Below are 19,920 nucleotides of genomic sequence, written 5' to 3'. Positions count from 1 at the left end.
TGAGTATCCGCCTAGAGAGATGGCTGAGTGAGCACTTGCTGCTCTTCCGGAGACTCGATTTGCCTTTCCAGCGCTCATGGAGTGTGGAGGCTTTCTGCTTATAATGCCAGCTACAAGGGGTCCACTGCCCTCCTGGCCTCCAGACATACATGTGCCCACTTGCACACATGACATACATACACATTAGAAAAAAATAACATACACACTTGCGTGTGTGTGTGTGTGTGTGTGTGTGTGTGTGTGTGTGTGTGTAATGAAATCCAAGGAAAAAACTTAAAAAAAAAAAATGCTGGGTATAGCCGGGGCTTTAAAAAATACTAGATATAGCTAGGCAGTGGTGGCGCACGCCTTTAATCCCAGCACTTAGGAGGCAGAGCCAGGCGGATCTCTGTCAGTTCGAGGCCAGCCTGGGCTACAGAGCAAGATCCAGGACAGGCACCAAAACTACATAGAGAGACTCTGTTTACACACACGCACACGCACACACGCACACACACTGGGTATAGTGATGCATGCCTCAGACTCTGAGTTTGGGCCCACCTGCTCTATAAAATGAGGTCCAGGACAGCCAGGACCGTTACACAGAAGCCCTGTCTGGAAAAGTCAAAAGAACAAAGACTGTGTCTGAAGCTGGAGCCGGCTCAGTGGATAAAGCACTGGCCTGCAAGCATAGCGACCTAGTCCTGCTCTCCACCAGCCACCGGACAGCTGGCGGTGGGGCAGGTGTCTGAGCTCAGCAGAGAAGCGGGCAGACTCCAGAGTCAGAGACCCTGCTTCAAAGGAGAAAAGGTGATTGACAGGGCTGGAGAGATGGCTCAGTGGTTAGAGCACTGGCTGTTCTTCCAGAGGACCTGGCCTTGATTCTCAGCACTCATGTGGTGGCTCACAACTATCTATAATTCCAGTTCCTGGGGATCTGATGCTCTGTTTTCTGGTCCCCCAGGCACCAGGCACAAGGTGGTACATATACGTACGTACGTACATACATACATACATACATACATACATACCACTCATACACAGAAAATAACAAAAAATGTAAGTAATTGAAGACATCCTAATGTGCTAGGATTAAAGTCATGTACCACTGTACCCAGTTATTTTTAGTTTTTATTGGCATATATTAATTTTACTTAATAATGGGTTTCATGATATTTTATACATGTACGTAATGTATTTTGATCATATTCACTTCCCATTACCCTCTCTTGTCCCTCCTATTTTTTTCTTTTCCTAATGAGGCCCCCTTCTACTTTCATGTTCCTGATTTGTTTAATTAGTTATTTACAAGAGCATGGGTAAGAGAGTTTAATTAGTTATTTACAAGAGCATGGGTAAGAGATTCTTTATAGGAACATGGACAACATACCATTGGCTGCACACTGAAAAGAAATACCTGCCTTCCCCAGCTACCATTAATGAACTGCCTAAAGGTCCTCGGTGAGGGCTTCCTGAACCTTCCCCATTCCCCAGCAATGTTAACACCTGTAAATCCTCAGAGAATACAGGGCCTGCTGAGCTTTTCCATGATGGAATGTTGGGGAACCCAGTCTTGTCCAGGTCTTGTCTCAGACCTGCATGAGCTTTTCCATGATGGAATGTTGGGGAACCCAGTCTTGTCCAGGTCTTGTCTCAGACCTGCATGAGCTTTTCCATGGTGGAAAGTTGGGGAACCCAGTCTTGTCCAGGTCTTGTCTCAGACCTGCATGAGCTTTTCCATGATGGAATGTTGGGGAACCCAGTCTTGTCCAGGTCTTGTCTCAGACCTGCTGAGAATGCCGTGGCCATCAGTGCCAGCAAGGCAGCATTCCAAAGCACCCCACCCCTTCTTTTAGCCCTCTGTCCTCCCACACCCCCTCTCCCATGGTGTTCCCGAGCCTGACTCAGGCTGAGGGTTCCTGTGTTAGGGTTCTCTGCCTTGAGCTTCCTCCCCCAACCCTGGTGCACTCAACAGTCTCTTACTTACTCTTTGTTGTTGTTGTTGTTTGGTTTTCTGAGACAGGGTTTCTCTGTGTAACAGTCCTGGCTGTCCTGGAACTCACTCTGTAGACCAGGCTGGCCTCGAACTCACAGAGATCCACCTGGCTCTGCCTCCCGAGTGCTGGGATTAAAGGCGTGCACCACCACCAGCCGGCTTATTATTGGTTTTTGTGAAGAGGCTTGATTGAGCTCACTCCAGCAGGGTAGCAGTAGCAGATCCAAGGCCTGTGCTAGACAACTGCTCTATCACTAAGGTCTACCCCAACCCTCTTTTTACTTTATACATTTCTTTCATGCTGGGAATTGAACTCAGGACCTCTGGAAGAGTAGTAGTCAGTGCTCTTAACTACTGAGCCACCTCTCCAGCCCCCATGCTCCATATCTTGAAGATGAAAGATCTTACATTGGTTTTGGTGGGTGGGTGAATGATGTGGTACATGTGCACTGTGAAGATATGTGTGCCCAAGCATGTGCACGGAGCCAGAAGAGGACCATCTACTCTATGTAGGAGCATACACACGCCATAGTTCCCATGTGGACTTAAAGGGATTTTGTGGACTCTGTTTCTTCCTTCTAGAACCTTCACATGAGAGTTCTAGAAATTGAACACTGAACCATCTTGCAGGGCAAGTCTCATTCTTTTAAATAAACAAATCCAACTTGCCTGGCACAGTTTATTCAAGAGGCTTATTTCCCTTTGTTTCTTTTTACCCATTGTAAAAATAGTTAACCATATTTTTAAATTTATTTCTGGGCTCCATTTACTTGGCTCCCTGCCCCTCCTCTCCCTTTTTTGCATTTTTTGGGGGGTGGTTCGAGACAGAGTTTCTCTGTGTAGCCCTGGCTGTCCTGCAACTCACTTTGTAGACCAGGCTGGCCTCAAACTCAGAGATCTGCCTGCCTCTGCCTCCTGAGTGCTGGGATTAAAGGCGTGCACTACCACGCTGGGCCCCCTATTTTTCATTTTTAAAAGGTACTTATTTATGTGTGAGTGTGTGTGCACCTAAGCTGTGGCACAGATGTGCAGGTCAGAGGACGGTTGTGTGAGTGTGTGTGCACCTGAGCTGTGGCACAGATGTGCAGGTCAGAGGACAGTTGTGTGAGTGTGTGTGCACCTGAGCTGTGGCACAGATGTGCAGGTCAGAGGACAGTTGTGTGAGTGTGTGTGCACCTGAGCTGTGGCACAGATGTGCAGGTCAGAGGACAGTTGTGTGAGTGTGTGTGCACCTGAGCTGTGGCACAGATGTGCAGGTCAGAGGACAGTTTACTGAGTCAGCTCTCTCCCCCATGTGGTTTCTGAGGGTCAAACTCCCATGGTCAGGCTTTGGCAGCAAAGTGCCTTTACCCATTGAGTTGTCTGGCCAGCCCATACACTTTTGATTATGTAGATCAGAAAGTGTGATGTCTCCAACTTTTTCCTTTCTCAGAATTGTATTAGCTATTCAGTCTTGTGATTCCCTAAGAATATAGTATATTCAATAATTTTAAGATCTAAGTATATTCTTTCCCCCTGTTTTTACACTATAGATTACAATGATTTTTGCATACCATTCCCAGTTCACATTTCTCATTGTATTCTGGATCATTATCCTTTCCAGAGCAAAATATTGTTCATATTCATCTCAGCTAAGTCAGAATCAGTTTGATGTTGAGTTTGAATGAGAAACGGCCCTATCTATCTATCCCCATGGGCATGTTCACATTTTACCAGTGGGTGCCCCTTTTGGGGTGGGTTTAGGTGGTGCAGACTTGGTAGAGGAGGTGTGTCATTTGGAGTGAACTTCAAGCTCCTTCCAGTTTGTTCTCTCTGCCCTGTGCTTGTGGTTCAAGATGTGAGCTCTCCTGGCTGGGCATAGTGGCCCAGGCCTTTGATCCAGCACTTGAGCCAGGGGCAGACAGGGCTCTGTGGGCCTGGTCTACACAGGGAGACCCTGGGGGGGGGAGCGGGGGGTGAGGGTGGGGGAGCCCTCAGAGCCCTGTCTGCCACTGTGCCTGCTGTCTGATGCCCAGCCTTCCTGCCGTGATGGACTCTTGGCCTCTCAAACCCTGAGCCCACCTCAGCTCTTTATTCCGTAAGTTGCTTTTAGTCATTGTGTTTTATCACAGCTACAGGAAGGTAACCAAACCACTACTCCCCAGACTGTTTGAAGTGCTTCTACGTGGCAGTCACTTCTGGGGATGCTTCTTAGGGTTGGGCAAGTTGGAAAGATATGCGTTAAATACAAATTTTAAAGCTTTATACATATAAAATGTGCAAAAAAGTTAGAGTATTTACTGGCATGTTAATTAGTAGACCTGTTTCTCCCACCATCAGTCTGTAGAATTGTGTGCTTGTTTGTAAACATGTATATGATTTTCTTTTACAGTGCAATTACTTACTATACACTTCTGTTAAAAGTTGTTATTTGAACACCTTCCATGTTCTTGGCAATTCACAAGTGAAGAATATGAACAAAGTGGGAAGAGTATATGGAATTACTTGGTTTATGCATTAAACTAGTTTAAATAACTCTTTGTTGTCCTTTTTGGAAGTTATACCATAAAGGATACTTCCTTAAAATAATGAGGAATTGTATCATTGGAAGGCCATGTCCTTAGTGTTTAAAAAAGAAGAAAGAAAGAAACTAAATACGTTGGTCTACTCACAATCTCCATTTCAAAGGTTCTTCAGACTAAAAGCTTATTCTTCACTTAAGTGACTTCTCTCCAGCCATATTTAGGAGTTCATCTAGGTTATAAACCATATCTCTGGTTATTCATGCTGTTCCAGATTGGGTAAAACAAGCATCGAGAGTACTGGAGGGCGAGGTAATGGCTTAGGCTGCATCTTATCCTTTATCTCTAATGCAGATATTTGAAGAAACCACTGCTGAATGAGAGCCTGGAGGGGCATCCACTTACTCTCTTAGGAGTGGCTGGATAGAGTGTGCTCTGTCGAGTGTGCTTTTGATGTTGTTGCCAGTTTTTTCAAATGCACACGTGACACTGTCTGAAGAAATACTAGAAACACCCGGTAAACATTTTTCTGCTATCTATTGTTAAGCTATATTCAGTCGAAGGCATTTTAAAGCTTGGTTTTCTGCTTAGTATCAGTGGTAATCAGGTTACATATAGGGTGTGTGTGAGCTGCTGACTTCAGGAGGTCAGCCCGTGGAAGTGTGTAAGACAGTAATGGGAACGTACTGTGCTTAGACTCAAAGAGAGCACTTGTTTTAGATCTCTGTACCGTGCTTTCAAAAATTTGTCCTGCCACTGTCCATTTGGAGTCCTGATGATCTCACCCATGTGATCAATAAATAATACAGTTTCTCTGGGAAAAAAATGGCTGGTTTCTGTAAGTAGCAGATTAAAAGTACAGGCACATAGATCTTTTCTAACATGGTCACTGTTTTGTTTCTGGTGTTGTTTGAAGTACATTACCAGCAAAAGACGGCACTGCACAGTTCTCTTCTGGCTTTGGTTCTTGTTCTTTTCTAGTTTTCTTTTGGTCTTTGAGACAGGTCTCGTGTAGCCCAGACTGGTCTCAAATTTGCTTTATGTCCAAACTCCTCATCCTCTTCCTCTCCTGCCCACACACTGGGATTGTAGGCGTGCACCATCATGCCCTACTTGGTTTTCTAGTTTTCTCTGTGTTCCATGGTTTTGTAATCTAGTCCATCTTTTTCATGAGCTAAGATGAATTCAGTTTTCAACTTGCAAATGAATAGGCAAGATGATACATAGATGTACCTATCACCCTACAATACCTCATCGCGTACCCTATGCCGAGTCAACAGATTGTGAACATAAAACAGTCTGTTTAGTCACATAGTGTCTGCCAGGGAATGGCCCCTTTCTGCAGTCAAAACTAGTGTCTGTGTTAGGTTAAAAGCAGGCACATGGATTGGTGGTGTAATGAATGTATGTGTAGCATGCAAGGGCCTGTATTGTGTTCAGTCCTAAGTACTGATAAAAAACATTTGGGCAAATTCACCCAAATGTGTAGTTTTTCCAAAAAGCAGAATTCATTTTGTTCTCCGTTAGTTTTGCAAGTCTTGAGCAGTATAAAGAACAGATTTTAGAGGAAGGGGAAAGATGCTTGAAAGGCCTGGGTAGCAGCGGGGTGATCTAGTTCTTACCTAGAAGTGGACAGCCCTAGACTCAAGCCCGGCTCAGGAAATAGGGCAGAGGTTGGGGACAGAGAGAGGGGAATGGGAAGGAGACGAAGTTACCTCCACTGGAGAAGTCGGGCAAGGCCGCCTCTACCTTACCGTAAACCCGTGCCCTGTGAGCACACCTGAAGTGGGGTCCTCAGAAAGCATTGGCATCCCTGCCCAAATGTCTGACTGTCAGGATGGAACCAAGTGCTAAGAGTTAGGAGGGCTGGAGAGATGGCTCAGCAGTTAAGAACATACACTGCTCTGGCAGAGGACCTGCATTTGGATCCCAGCCCCCATGTCAGGGCAGCCTAGAACCACCTAAAAGCTAAGTTGTTTCGATCATAGAAGATCTTTACCAAACAGTGATTATTTTAATTCACGACCACACCCCACCTTCCAGATTCACCCCTGTGACTCAGAGCACACGTGCTCCTTCAGAAGACTGGTCGGGTTCCCAGCGCCCACATTGGGAAACGCAAAACTGTAACTCCAGCTCCAGGGAGTCCAGTACCTCTGGCTTCTGGGCACATGCACCCACACTCACGAGCACACACAGTCAAAAGAAAACTCTCAAAAATAAATAAAATAAAGCCGGGCGTTGGTGGCGCACGCCTTTAATCCCAGCACTCGGGAGGCAGAGCCAGGCGGATCTCTGTGAGTTCAAGGCCAGCCTGGGCTACCAAGTGAGCTCCAGGAAAGGCGCAAAGCTACGCAGAGAAACCCTGTCTCGAAAAATAAATAAATAAATAAATAAATAAATAAATAAATAAATAAATAAATAAATAAATAAATAAAACCCCAAGACTAGGGAGCTGACGGAGGAGAGCTCTGCAGGGAGGGAGAAGTCGGGACCAGCTGGGGCGGCAGAGTGAGTCCCTGTCCCACTTGTCGTCACCCTGGCCAAATCGCTCACTTAGTTTCTGCTTCTGTTGTTTCCCTTCTTAAGTGATTTTGGTGTATAGATAGTTCGGTTGAGGAGGTGGGGGCGGGGCGGGGTGGGGGTGGGGCCCCGCTGGGGGCGGGCTGTACTGGGATCGGTCCCAGGACCTTGAACATACTAGACAAGGTTCTGTCAATGAACTGAACTCCAAGTCCTCTTTGTGGTGCTTTAACCACACAGACTCAGAGTTTTATATTAATTGTCTTCTATTTCTCTTGGTGTCTCATAAGTTTCATGAGGGCCAAGACTGCATTTGATCCATTGATTTAAGTAATGATTCCATATTTAGCACTGTTGTCTTACAGATGCTTGGTAAACAATAGATGAGTCTTCCGAAGCTGGGAGCTTGGCACTATCCAGCCTCGGGCCATTTATAAGCATTAAATAATTTGAAAGTGGCCAAACAAGAGTTTGCAGTCCAGTAGTGATAGTTCAGTGGTTCATACAAAAACATGGCAGTTATTTCTTTCTCTTTTGATCAAGTAAGTTCAAGTGATCTTCTAACTTACCTTTTAGATTCATGTGTATGATTGTTTTGTGCCGCCCCTGCGGGGGACCCCCCCCCCCCCGTGTGTGTGTGTGTGTGTGTGTGTGTGTGTGTGTGTGTGTGTGTGTACACACCATGTGGGCCTTTTGTCCACATAAGTTAGAAGAGGACTTTGGGTCCCCTGGAACTGCTGTGAGCCACCATGTGGGTTCTGGGGACCAAATGTGGTTCCTCCGGAAGAGTAGCCAGTGTCCCCAAATGTTGAGCCGCCTCTCCAGCCCCAGGAAAACTATTGTTGAGACATGTAGCCCAGGCTGGACTCAAACTTTCTGTGTTGCACTTTGAATTTCTGACCCTCCTGCCTCGACCTCTCTAATTCTGGGATTGCTAGATGCCGCTACACCTGATTAGGAGAAACTGACAGGCGTTTTACTCAAGCTCAGTATTCTAAATGTAGTGGGAAAATGATGATTCAGTTGTTTGTTTTTAGAGTGCCAGAGGGTCTTGTTCGAACTGGGCAAGTCCCCTCCCGTCACTGGTTCCACCCTAGCCCGGAGATCCTACTAGACTTTGTCAGAACTCCAGAGTAGCACTGTACAAGAGAATTATAGCCAGCTGAATAAACCTAAAAGATCCTTTGCCAAATATATAAACTACTAGCTTATAATATAGCCTTTCCCCTCATTCCTCACTCAATTATAGAGAATCAGATATAATCATGATTGTGTCAAAAGTTCAAAAGGGAAAATGGGAGGGAAAGTGAGCTGAATTGGCACTCTTCCCTCAACATTGTACCTGTAAGCTTGATATGTTGTTTCAGAGATTAACTTTATAGACTTCCGTACCCAGAAGTATGAAAATTCTTGGGGACCTCTTTTCACAGGCTTGATCTTAACATACTGAATAAAGAGAGCAGTTAATCCCTTTTGTAAAGTAATTTGAGAGGAGGGAATTCAGAACGTAAAATCTCACCTGCAGAAAGCACTCAGTCTGTAAAGACCTTTCTGTCTTTAGACACTTACAAAGACTTCATATTTTAATGCGGAAGGGTGAACCTGGTTAAAAAGCCAATGGATGAAATTAGAGAGACATAATCCAGTGCTTTCTTTCTGGGAATTATCATCCTGCTCTCCAGGGGACCTGAGTTTTTTCCTTCTGAGGAATGAGAATGCTCCTCTGTATAGCAAGCCAGCGTCTCTAAATACAAGTTTGACTTTTAGTATAATAAGAGTCTTGTTAGGTGCAATTTTGCTCCTAGTCATTAATACAATGAACAAATGTTGTGGTTACCTGGGAAAGAAAACTCAAGTGCTTTTAAACCTCCTGTGAGATTTGGTTTCATGCTTGAAACGTATACACTGTTATGCCCAATAGCATGTGTAGAAGCCACCGTGCACTAAGATATACAACAGAGAGGTTAATACACTTTGGAAAAAGTGAGACCACTGCAGAAGGAGCTCAGGGTCCTGAATAGAAAGCCTTTCATTGCTGGGTGACAGCTGTTTACTGGTGGCATTAAGATTAGCCGATGAGAACTTTCTTAGCGATGGACGCTATAGCATGATGCCTTGATCTACCAAGCAGGAAGTCTTTCCTCCAGGGGCCTCTTAATTTTTTTTTCAACAGTTTACAGTTCCCCAAGTGCAAATACTGAATTAACAGAATTCACTCAAGAGAGTAGGTAGTAGTGAGATTTTGATAGAGCTTGCCATTTGTTACACTAAATCATTTCTGAGCTCTGTAAACTTTGTGACAGGCATCTCTGTGGGTCCCAGGTTGACCTTGACTTGACATCCTGCTTTGCTCCTGAGTACAGGAATTTTAATTCTCACATCCATTTTCTTCTGCTAATGTTGTTTTGTCATAAATCTTTTGTTTTTTAAGACAGGGTTTCTCCATGTAGTTTTGGTCCCTGTCCTGGATCTGGCTCTATAGACCAGGCTAGACTTGAACTCACAGAGATCCACCTAGCTCTGCCTCCCGAGGGCTGGGATTAAAGGCATGCGCCACCACGCCTGGCCATAAAATCATTTTAATGGCTTTAGTAGCTTGCTTTTTTTTTTTTTTTTCCTCTGCTAGGGCTTGAACCTGGGCCTCAGTTTTCCAGTTAAGCCTCTACCACTGAGCTGCACCCCAGCCAGTTTTTGTTTGTTTTTAACATTTATTTGTTTGTGTGTGCACACATGGACATGCCCAGTACCCATGTGGAAGTCAGAGGACGGCTTGCAGTAGTTAGTTCTCACCTCTGCCGTGTGAGTTCAGGGATTGAGTTTGGAATTGATAGAAAATGCATTTTTACCTGCCAGGGACCTTCTTGTCACCCAGGAAAAAAAAGATGGATGGGCACACACCTTTAATCCCAATGCTCTTGGGAGGCAGACAGGGAGGTAACTGTGAGGTCAATACCAGCCTAGTCTGCCGAGTAAGTTCCATTATATCTAGGGCTATTTAGAGAGGCCTTCACATCTAACCACCCCTCCACTCTCCACCCCCTGCCCCCCCCTCCAAAAAAAAAGTTGGCAGAAATAGCAACAAGTAGCCTTTGCAGTCCAAAAACTGTGTTGCATCATGACTAGCCTCAACATACTAGGCATCATGTTCTTTTTGTTGTTTTGTTTTTTTGAGACAGAGCTTCTCCATGTATCCCTGGCTATCTTGGAAGTTACTGTGTAGACTAAGCTGGCCTTGAACTCAGAGATCTGCCTGCTTTGCCTCCTGAGTGCTGAGATTTAAGGCATGTGCTAACACACTGGCTATGTTCTCAGTTCTTTTTTTGTTTGTTTGTTTGTTTTTTCGAGACAGGGTTTCTCTGTGTAGCTTTGCGCCTTTCCTGGAACTCACTTGGTAGCCCAGGCTGGCCTCGAACTCACAGAGATCCGCCTGCCTCTGCCTCCCGAGTGCTGGGATTAAAGGCGTGCGCCACCATCGCCCACCCGGCTCTCAGTTCTTAAATATGCTCTTTTCCTATAAAAATCTGGCTCTATAAGAGTAGTTTATCTACTGTGACTTAATTTTAACCTCACATAGGTGAACATATTCTACCACTGAGCTACAACCCTTAATCGCCCTTTTTAAGGATGTGTGAATATGGGTATGTGCCCACAGAGACCAGTATTGGATCTCTTGGAGCCCCATTACAGGTGGTTGTGAGCCATCCAGAATGGGTGCAGGGAGCTAAACTTTGAGTTCTCTGCAAGAGCAGTACTTACTCTTAACTGCTGAGCCATCTCTCCAGCCCCCTGAGTTGCCTTTTTCTGTTAGGGGGGTGGTGTTTGTTTGTTTGCTTTTGTTCGATTGTTTGTCTCTTAATTTTCTACGAGATAATTAAAGAAATCACAACACTGTCCCTGTCCTTTTTTTTGGCATTTTTAAAGAAAGCAGTTAAGGGTAATATTTAAGGTTCAGGAAGAGGGTTGAGCAAACAAAGTGCTTGCCCTGCAAGCTGATGACATGAATTCAGTCCGGAACCCATGCTGAGAAGCTGGGTGACATGGTGGCGAGCATGGCGGAGCCGTAGGAGTCTCTCACAGCTGGCAGGCCAGATACAGGATACACAGCTTAGTATAAAACAAGAAGCCCTACCTCAAAACAAGGTAGAAGGAAAGAAATAACTCAGAATGTGTGTTCAGACTCCACACACCTACCCACTCTCCTCGCACACACTCGCACGGCCTCTCACACATACTCAAGACACACAGATTTCCAAGGAGAAACCAAAGGGAAGGTTGTAAGTTTGGACTGGAGATGTAGCTCTGCCCAGTATGCAGAGCTCTGGGTCAGTCCTGGCACCACAGAAAGAAGGGTGGGTAGTGCCTGGCCAGGGCAGGAGGATGGCTGCCTGGATATACAGGGCAGGAGGATGGCTGCCTGGATACACAGGGCAGGGGGATGGCCTGCCTGGACTACACAGGGCAGGAGGATGGCCTACCTGGACACACAGGGCAGGAGGATGGCCTGCCTGGATACACAGGGCAGGGGGATGGCCTGCCTGGACTACACAGGGCAGGAGGATGGCCTACCTGGATACACAGGGCAGGAGGATGGCCTACCTGGACTACACAGGGCAGGGGGATGGCCTACCTGGATACACAGGGCAGGGGGATGGCCTGCCTGGACTACACAGGGCAGGAAGATGGCCTGCCTGGACACACAGGGCAGGAGGATGGCCTACCTGGACACACAGGGCATGGTAGTCAAGGCTTATTAGCCTAGGGAACAACTGTCTCAAAGTGAACTGTGAAGGAGGACGGGAGAGCGCTCGGTGGTGATGTGCTTGATTACCTTACAGAAACCATGAAGGTATATGTGTGCCATGTTGTCAGTAGGGCAGACACCTTCCTCCCTTTTGGAAATGCCTTAATGTGTTTCAACTTAGGAGTGCCTGTTTCGGTTTCAGACAAATCTTCCTATCTTCAAGCTGAAGGAATCGACAGTGAGGAGGAGATACAGTGACTTTGAATGGCTTCGAAGTGAACTAGAGAGAGAGAGCAAGGTAAGCATTCTTTCACGTGGAGCTCTTCCTTTACTTACAGTACAGCCTGAGATCCAGAGTGTGTCGTAAAGTGGGTGACAGCCAGTAGAGGGCCGGCTGTCAGTGGGTCCAGCTCACCTCGTACGGAGAGGAGAGCAAGCAGTGGCCATCAGCTCTTTTCCTTCTGTGCTCAGCAGTGCAGTCACGTCTCAGTCCTTCCTGCTCTTCCTTCCTTCCTCTTCCTCAATGTCAGTATGTTTTCCAGTTTTGTGTGACTCATAGTCAACATTTTTATTATCCCACATGTATGTAGAAGTTTCATAAAATGTTGATCTTACTGTGTGGTACATCCATGTTCTTCAGATAAGCTTGCTGATGGGTATCAGGGGCTCATACACATGTGTGTGCTCATGAAGGCCAGAGGTCGACTTTAAATACCTTCCTCTATCACTCTCCACCTTGCTTTTGAGGAAGGTCTCTCACTGAACGTGCAGGTGGATGTTTCAGCTAGGCTGGCTGGCCAGCAAGCCGCCTAGATGCACTTCCTCCATCCCCAAGTTCTGGGGTGGTAGGCACTGCCACTCGGGAGTTTAATGTGGATAGCCGGAATCTGAACTTGGTCCTCCTCATGCTACACCCCAGCCCCCAGACCAGATACTGTTTTCTGAAACAAGAGTCTCATGTAGCCTATAATGGGCCTCTGTGTAGCTGAGGACGACACTGACCTTGATCTCCTGTCTACCTCCTGAATGCTGGAGTACAGCCATATGTCACCAGACCTAGTTATACGGGCTGTTGGGGATGAGACCAGGGCATGCGTATGTGAGGGGAGCACTCTACAACTGAGCCACGTACCCAGACTAGACTTTATTTTATTTAGTTATTTATTTTGTTATTTATTTTGTTGTTGTTATTATTATTATTATTATTATTATTATTATTATTATTATTTTGGTTTTTTGAGACAGTTTCTTTTTTTTTTTTTGGTTTTTCGAGACAGGGTTTCTCTGTGTAGCTTTGCACCTTTCCTGGATCTCACTCTGTGTAGCCCAGGCTGGCCTCGAACTCACAGAGATCCGACTGCCTTTGTCTGCCTCCCAAGTGCTGAGATTAAAGGTGTGCGCCACCACCGCCCGGCCAGACTAGACTTTAAATGGCGACCATGATCCACTAGCACACTGCTGCTTCTACTTTGAAAGACACCATTGTCTCAATTGCTAAGAATTGTCTTCTCTTAGGAGACAGTTTTGGGGTTATTTTGTTTCTAGAATGCAGTAGAGAGAAGCTGACTGAAGTAGATGAAAGGTCATGTTGCTTTCTGAAGCTCAGTAAAATAAAAATGGCAGGAAATGAAGAGAACCCCTGAAACTGGAAGAGGGAGAGGGAGAGGTAGGAGCAGAGCAGGTGATGGGTCTGGTGTGCAGTGTGCATCTGGAGACTGTTCTGGGGGCTGCAGATGCAGCTCTGAACCGATTAAGGTTCCTTTGAAGGCTCTCACATTCTGTTAGACACGTGGCGGTGGTGGGGAGGTGGAGCCCTCGCCTTACAGCTGAGTCAGAGCGCCACTGCAGCAGGACTCAACTGGAGGTCTGCACGCACTAAGCAGACTCCCACGGGAGCTTCAGAGTCCCAAAGCCCAAGCGTGGCCCACAGTGCTTCATGCTGTATTGAGCATGTGTTTGTGCTCCAGATACCGAGAACATACTAAGGATGTAGCAGTTAAAACTTTGGGGGCCACCCACACACTCATTCCCAGGGTCTTTGTTCTCCCACCCCTGAGAAGCTGTGAAAACTGTATTGTTGTAGGGCTGTGACTGTAGACCAGCAGAGTGTAGTTTAAAGGCTAGCCTGGGGGGGCGGGGGGGGCCTTGTTTTGTTTTGTTTGGGATTTTAGTTTTGGTTTTTTCAAGACGGTCTTTCTGTGTAGCCCTGGCTGTCCTGTAACTCGCTCTGTAGACCAGACTGTCCTTGAACTCACAGATAGGGTTGGAGAGAATGCTCGGTGATTAAGAGCACTGGCTGCTCTTCCAGAGGTCCTGGGTTCAATTCTCAGCACCCAACGCGGCAGCTCACAATCAGATGCCCTCTTCTAGTCTGCAGGCATACATGCAGACAAAGCACCTTTATACATTAAAAGTAATAATAATATAAAATAATAGAAAAACATACACATGTATGTTAAATAAAACAAATTGAACAGTTTAAGAAAGTTTTAATAACCATGAGGAAGAAGTATTTTGATAGACTGCATTTTTTCGAACATAGCATGTACTACACTGGAATGTTTAAAATGGTTTCTTTTTCTTTCTCTTGCGTTGGTGTTTTGCCTGCATGGATGTCTGTGTGAGGGTGTCAGAGCCCGTGGAACTGGAGTTACAGGCAGTTCTGAGTTGCCGTGTGGAGCGATATCATTGTGCTTTTGGTTCTCACTTGGTGGCTAACACTGCTGCTGACCCGGTCATTTCCTTGCTGGCTATTTGTGTATGTTCTTTGGAGAGATGTGTGCAGAGATCCTGTGCCTGTTTCAGTGGTTGACTTTTTATTACAGCCTTCTGTCTAAAGTGTAAAGCTTCCTTATTGTGTCTCTGTCTGCGGGCTTTTACTTGGCACTTAGGGACTGTTAAGCTCTCGGGAGTCCAGCCTCTGAGCATTTTGTTCTCATCATTGCCAAGAGCAGTACGTGTGGGTTATTCTGTTTTATATCTGTGCTCTTCAGTAAGGCCTGAGCTAGAAACTGAGTGACGTTCAGTGTCTGTGTTTGTCGTTAGGGCTGATTCTCTGGCTTTCGTCTTGATATACACTAGCTTTCAACAGTATACTCACCAGAAATCTCCCTCTTACCCACACGCACAAACGGAGTCTTGGATTCACAGATTTTAATGTAAGAAGTATTTGTTTGTTCCAGACAGGGTCTCATGGCACCCAGGCTGGCCTCAAACTCACTGTGTAAACGAAGATACCCCTGAGGTCTTCTCCTCCTGCCTCTGCGTGTTGAAATTATGGGTGTGCTCTGCTTCTCCTGGCTGTGAACTGATAAGAAGAGCTGCGATGTGTAGCTGTCGGCAGAGTGCTTCTCTGGGGAGTGCTGAGCCCCAGTTAGTTCGGTTCCCAGCACTCACAGACCTCCATGGCAGCACATGCAGGCAATCCCAGCACAGGAGATCCAAAGCTGACGGTCATCCTAGCTACATAATGAATTTGAGGCCATCGCGGGCTACATGAGAGAGACCCTGTCTCAAAAAAGAGGAGAGGATGGAATTCTAATTAAGTCTTTTCATAGTGCTTACAAATGACTGGATGTAATGCTGGTGAGATGGCTCAGCAGATAAGGCACTTGCCAGGTGCCCTGAGGTCAGTCTCAGGAACTCACACGATGGAAGAAGAGAAGAGCTGTCTCCTCCAAGTGTCCACCTGAACCTGACACTGAGCTGCGTTCTCGGCCTTCTGTGTGTTTCTTTTCAGTTGTGGATTTAAACAAGTTTGAGAGTCGTGGTGCCATAGTGAGGGCATCTTTGTCTTCATGTTGTGGGGCAGGGTCTCATTATGTAGCCCTGGCTGGCCCAGAACTCACTTGAGATCTGCCTGCCTTTGCCTCCAAGTGCTGGGATGCATGCATCACCACCATTGGTTTATAAATGTTCTTCTTTTTTTTTTTTTTTAATTTTATATGCATTGGTGTTTTGACATGGGTGTCAGATCCCCTGGAACTGGAGTTACAGACAGTTGTGAGCTGCCATGTGGGTCCTGGGACTTGACCCGTGTCCCCTGGAAGACCAGACCAGTCAGTGCTCTTAACCACCGATCTCTCCAACCCCATAATTTTACTTTTTATTACATTTTATTTATTCTGTGTGTGTGTGTGTGTGTGTGTGTGTGTGTGTGTGTGTGTGTGTGTTCGTCCGTCCGTCCGTCCGTGTCCATCCATGTAAATGTGTGTGGGCACATGAGTGTCACACTGTATTGTGAAGGTCTGTGGGGTCTGGTTCTCTCTCCACCACTGACTCCGACTGTGCATCTCCTGGGTCGTCACCATCAGGAACTGACTTTGTGTGTGTTGTTTTAGGTGGTAGTTCCCCCACTCCCTGGGAAAGCATTTTTGCGGCAGCTTCCTTTTAGAGGAGACGATGGAATATTTGATGACAATTTCATCGAGGAGAGGAAGCAGGGACTGGAACAATTTATAAACAAGTAAGTACTTGGCCATTCCTCAGGGAAGGAGGAGAACAGTGCTTTGACATTCATGACTAATAGTTGTTAGTTTTTTTCTTTCACTATTTTATCTTGTGTGTTGGATGTCTTGTCTGCATGTGTGTCTGCTCCCCATGCGTACTGGGGATTGAACCCAGGTCCTCTCCGAGAGCAGCCAATGCTCTTCACTGTTCAACCACTCGGGGACCTCGTTAGCCCTAACGACTTGTCATGAGTTGATCCATGCTGCCTTTCCTTTGGGTCATTGCCTGGCCCTTTGTACTAAATGACGTGAAAGTTTCTCCAAGTTCAACACCGTGTGGTAAATGCTGACACTCGAATGGCTGAAGCGAGGGATTTTGTGTTGACCTGTGTTTTATATTTGTTGTTTTTGGATAATTTATGCAAATTACATTTAAAATTGCATCATTCAGAAAATAGTTTTACTTGTGATTCTGATTTAAGGTATGTTCTTTTGTGAGTAATAAAATGTACAATACATTTGCAATCATTTTGTTTGATTGCAGGTAACAATATTATCAGCATGTTTTATGTAAAAATGTACATTAAAATTTTTTCATGGCAAAGTGTTTTCTTTTGAAAAAATGTAAGAAAATTTAGGATTGTTTGTCTTTTAGTAACTGTTGATAAGCGCAAACCAATATTCTTCCCTTGTTTTTTTGTGGTTGCTGTGTCTTTGTTTTATTCAAGACAAGGTTTCTCTTTGTATCCCTGGCTGTCCTGGAACAGCCTTGTAGCCCAGGCTGGCCTTGAACTCACATCTACTTGCCTCTCCCTCCCAAGTGCTGGGACTAAAGGCGTGCGCTCCCACCGCCTGGCTTTTAAAGAGATGTGACCCAGCACTTGGGAAGCTGAGCAGAAATGTGTAAGGTCAAACCCAGCCAGGGCTGCAGGGAGAAGGCTGAAGGAGGGAAGGGAGTCAGACAGACAGACAGATGGACAGACAGTGCCCATGCCCTACTCAGTGCTGCCCCGACCTGGGCCGTGCAGTCCTCCAGCCCTCCTGAGTAGCTGAGGCCGCAGGTGTGCCGCCGTGCCCACTGCGATCGCGTACCAGCGTCCATTCTCCCAGGTTAGCCAGCGTTAGCAGATGCGGCTGCGTGAGCCACACGCTCTTTAACGCATGACTGGGTATCTGTGAGTGCTAAGTAGAGGGTTCCTGCTGTAGCACCCAGCTCTCACTGTGTAGCCCAGGCTGGCCTTGAGCTCTCAAGATGCTGAGATGACAGGTGTTCCCCACCACCCGCCTGCAGTTAGATTTTTGGTGAACATACTCTCTGAGAAGGCAGAGCTAAGCTTGGACTGAACAGAAGTCGGACCCCAGTCACAGGGAAGCTTAGAGGTGGGGAGGGAAGAAAAGCAGACACCCACACGTTTGTTTCTTCCTGTTGAGCTTCCTCTATTTCTAATTCAGAACTATACCCGGTTATTTTATTGCTTTATATTTGCCCAGGCTGACTCAAACTCAGAGTCTCCTTGCTCAGCTTTCACTGTACTGGGATTACAGGCATGGGCTGACATGCTGGTTTGGATCTTGTATCTTTAAAATAAATTCTTAAAGTCCAGTGAACTATAAAATGTAAGTTTCTTAGGCATGTACCAACTATTGAAAAGCTAATTGGATACACGTTCCAGAAACACTACAGAGTTTTTAAGGTTATTTTTATTAGTTACATTTACCTGTGTGTTTGTGTGTCCCCACTGCAGGGCCTGTGTGAAGGTTAGAAGATAATTTGTAGTCATTTCTTTCCTTCTGCCATGTGGGGTTCTGGGGATTGAACTCGGGTCATCAGACTTGACCGAAGGCACCCTTACCCGTTGCACCATCTCTAAAATGTTTCTGAATCACTTTATGGACCAAAGGAAAAGGCCATTATTTGATAGCATGGCTGTATGGGCAGTTCAGAATAATACTTAACAAATCGTACATATTTCCTAACCTTAAAATGTGTTTGTTTTGACCCCTCCTACACCATCTTTAATAAACAGTGGACTAAAAGTTTGTATTTTTTATTCCCAGGGTCGCTGGTCATCCTCTGGCCCAGAATGAGCGTTGTCTTCACATGTTTTTACAGGATGAAATAATAGATAAAAGTTATACTCCATCTAAAATAAGACATGCCTGAGTTTGGACAGAAGAGGCAGAAACGAGACCATTAACGATTCATCCACACCAATGAAGAAGTTGTAACTAACTTAGCATGCCGCACAGACACTGGTCCACCTGCCTGGGTATACTAACACTCACTCCCTGTCATCTCCCTTAGTCCTTTGCTTTAGTGGAACACCCTCGTTGCGCCTCTGCCAGCTCTGCCCCGCCGTGTCCGTGTGCACACTGTAGCCTCACAAGCCCCTAGAACCCGAGTCCCTCACTAAAGTTGCTGACCTGGCCTTATCTGCAGTTTCTGTGTCCTGTTTCTTCTGGAATCCGACTGACTAGAACATCCCCCTACTGTGTGATGCCTCCACTCGGTCGTCATTTATGTGCAGGAGCACAGCGACCGTTTGTCTCCAGGGCCACACACACGAGGTGTGCTTTGTCTGCAGAGTGTGTCTTTCTTCTGGCCTGTAACCCCTTCACATGGAAGATTAATGAGGGAAATCTTTATATTCTGTATAAAAACAAAATCAAATTTATATACTAAAATCATTTGTCTAAAAATTTAAGTTGTTTTCAAATAAAAGTTGAAATGCATTTCTGGTGTGCACTGATTGAAGGGCCTGCAGAGCCTGTCCTTCTCCCTGGCTTTGTGCTTACCTCGCTCCCTAAGAGGGATTATACACTAATTATATACTTCTCATTCCCGTAACTCCATTCCTCTTTAAACGGCGGTGATACCAAATACGCCACCACCTTCTGAATGGGGTATTTTCTTTAAACAGCAGCAGAGTGGTGCACTGAGAAGCATTCCTGAAGGCTTACTGCCTTGTTGGGAAGGACTGTGTGTTGGAGAAATGCTTTATAATCTCAAGTCATTCTTCAAAAGGCCTTTTAAGATAAGTCAGTACGTGCCTCCTGTTTCTCAGCAGTTGTCCCCCGGGCATCTGAATGACGTGCTGGAACTTGGGGGGTGTACTAAGTGGCAGGTGCGTGCTCTCTGTAATTTGGCTTGTAGTAGTGGCACACTTCCCCCTTTGAGGAGAGGGGCACTGCCTTAGCAGCCTGGCTTACATAAACGACAAGACCAGAAAACGCACAGCTTCTGCACATCAAGTGTTCTGACCAGACTCAGCAACTGGGATGCAGTTTTTAGTCTGCACATCTGCACATCAAGTGGTCTGGGACCCCAATATGATTGGGTGTTAAGTTCCTGGAAGAGGAAATGCCATCCTCCAACCCCAGAGCATCCTCTCTGGAGACAAGGGCCCAGACTGACCTCAAACTCGTGATGCACCTGCCTCAACCTCCCAAATGCTGGAATCACAGCCATGTGCCAGCACATTCAAACTTGAGGCAGTATATGAGAAGAAGCAAGCCTAGGTCTTGGTCAGACCCAGGATAACCACAAGCAGACTGCAGATGCAATGAAGTCACAGTTTCAGTAAAAGGCCTCTTGTTGCTCAAAACAGTATTCCACAATTTCATAAAACCAGTTATTTGAACCACTACGAGATGTTATGAAGCAGCCAGGCATGGTGATGAATACCTGTAATCCCAGCATTCAGGAAACAGAGGCAAGAGGATTATATTGAG

At 46.0% G+C, this 19,920-nt stretch overlaps 1 protein-coding gene across 2 annotated transcripts in view; it reads left to right on the top strand.

The window, feature by feature from the left end:
- The window catches only part of Snx3 (sorting nexin 3), a 35,438-nt gene extending 16,517 nt beyond the window's left edge, over positions 1 to 18,921 (top strand). The window contains exons 2-4 of one of the 2 annotated variants that reach the window (XM_006982764.3): positions 11,943 to 12,038; positions 16,081 to 16,205; positions 18,247 to 18,921. In XM_006982764.3, the coding sequence (XP_006982826.1) occupies positions 11,943 to 12,038; positions 16,081 to 16,205; positions 18,247 to 18,352 (327 nt within the window). In that variant the 3' untranslated portion in view covers positions 18,353 to 18,921. The remainder of the gene's footprint in view (positions 1 to 11,942; positions 12,039 to 16,080; positions 16,206 to 18,246) is intronic. The other variant, XM_076552385.1, reaches the window with a different exon arrangement.
- The last annotated feature ends 999 nt before the right edge of the window (positions 18,922 to 19,920 follow it).

The sequence above is a fragment of the Peromyscus maniculatus genome, chromosome 16 (assembly GCF_049852395.1).
Source record: "Peromyscus maniculatus bairdii isolate BWxNUB_F1_BW_parent chromosome 16, HU_Pman_BW_mat_3.1, whole genome shotgun sequence".
Classification (NCBI taxonomy): domain Eukaryota; kingdom Metazoa; phylum Chordata; class Mammalia; order Rodentia; family Cricetidae; genus Peromyscus; species Peromyscus maniculatus.
Note: the sequence above shows the minus strand (reverse complement) of the source record. Positions and strands in the feature narration are given on the sequence as shown.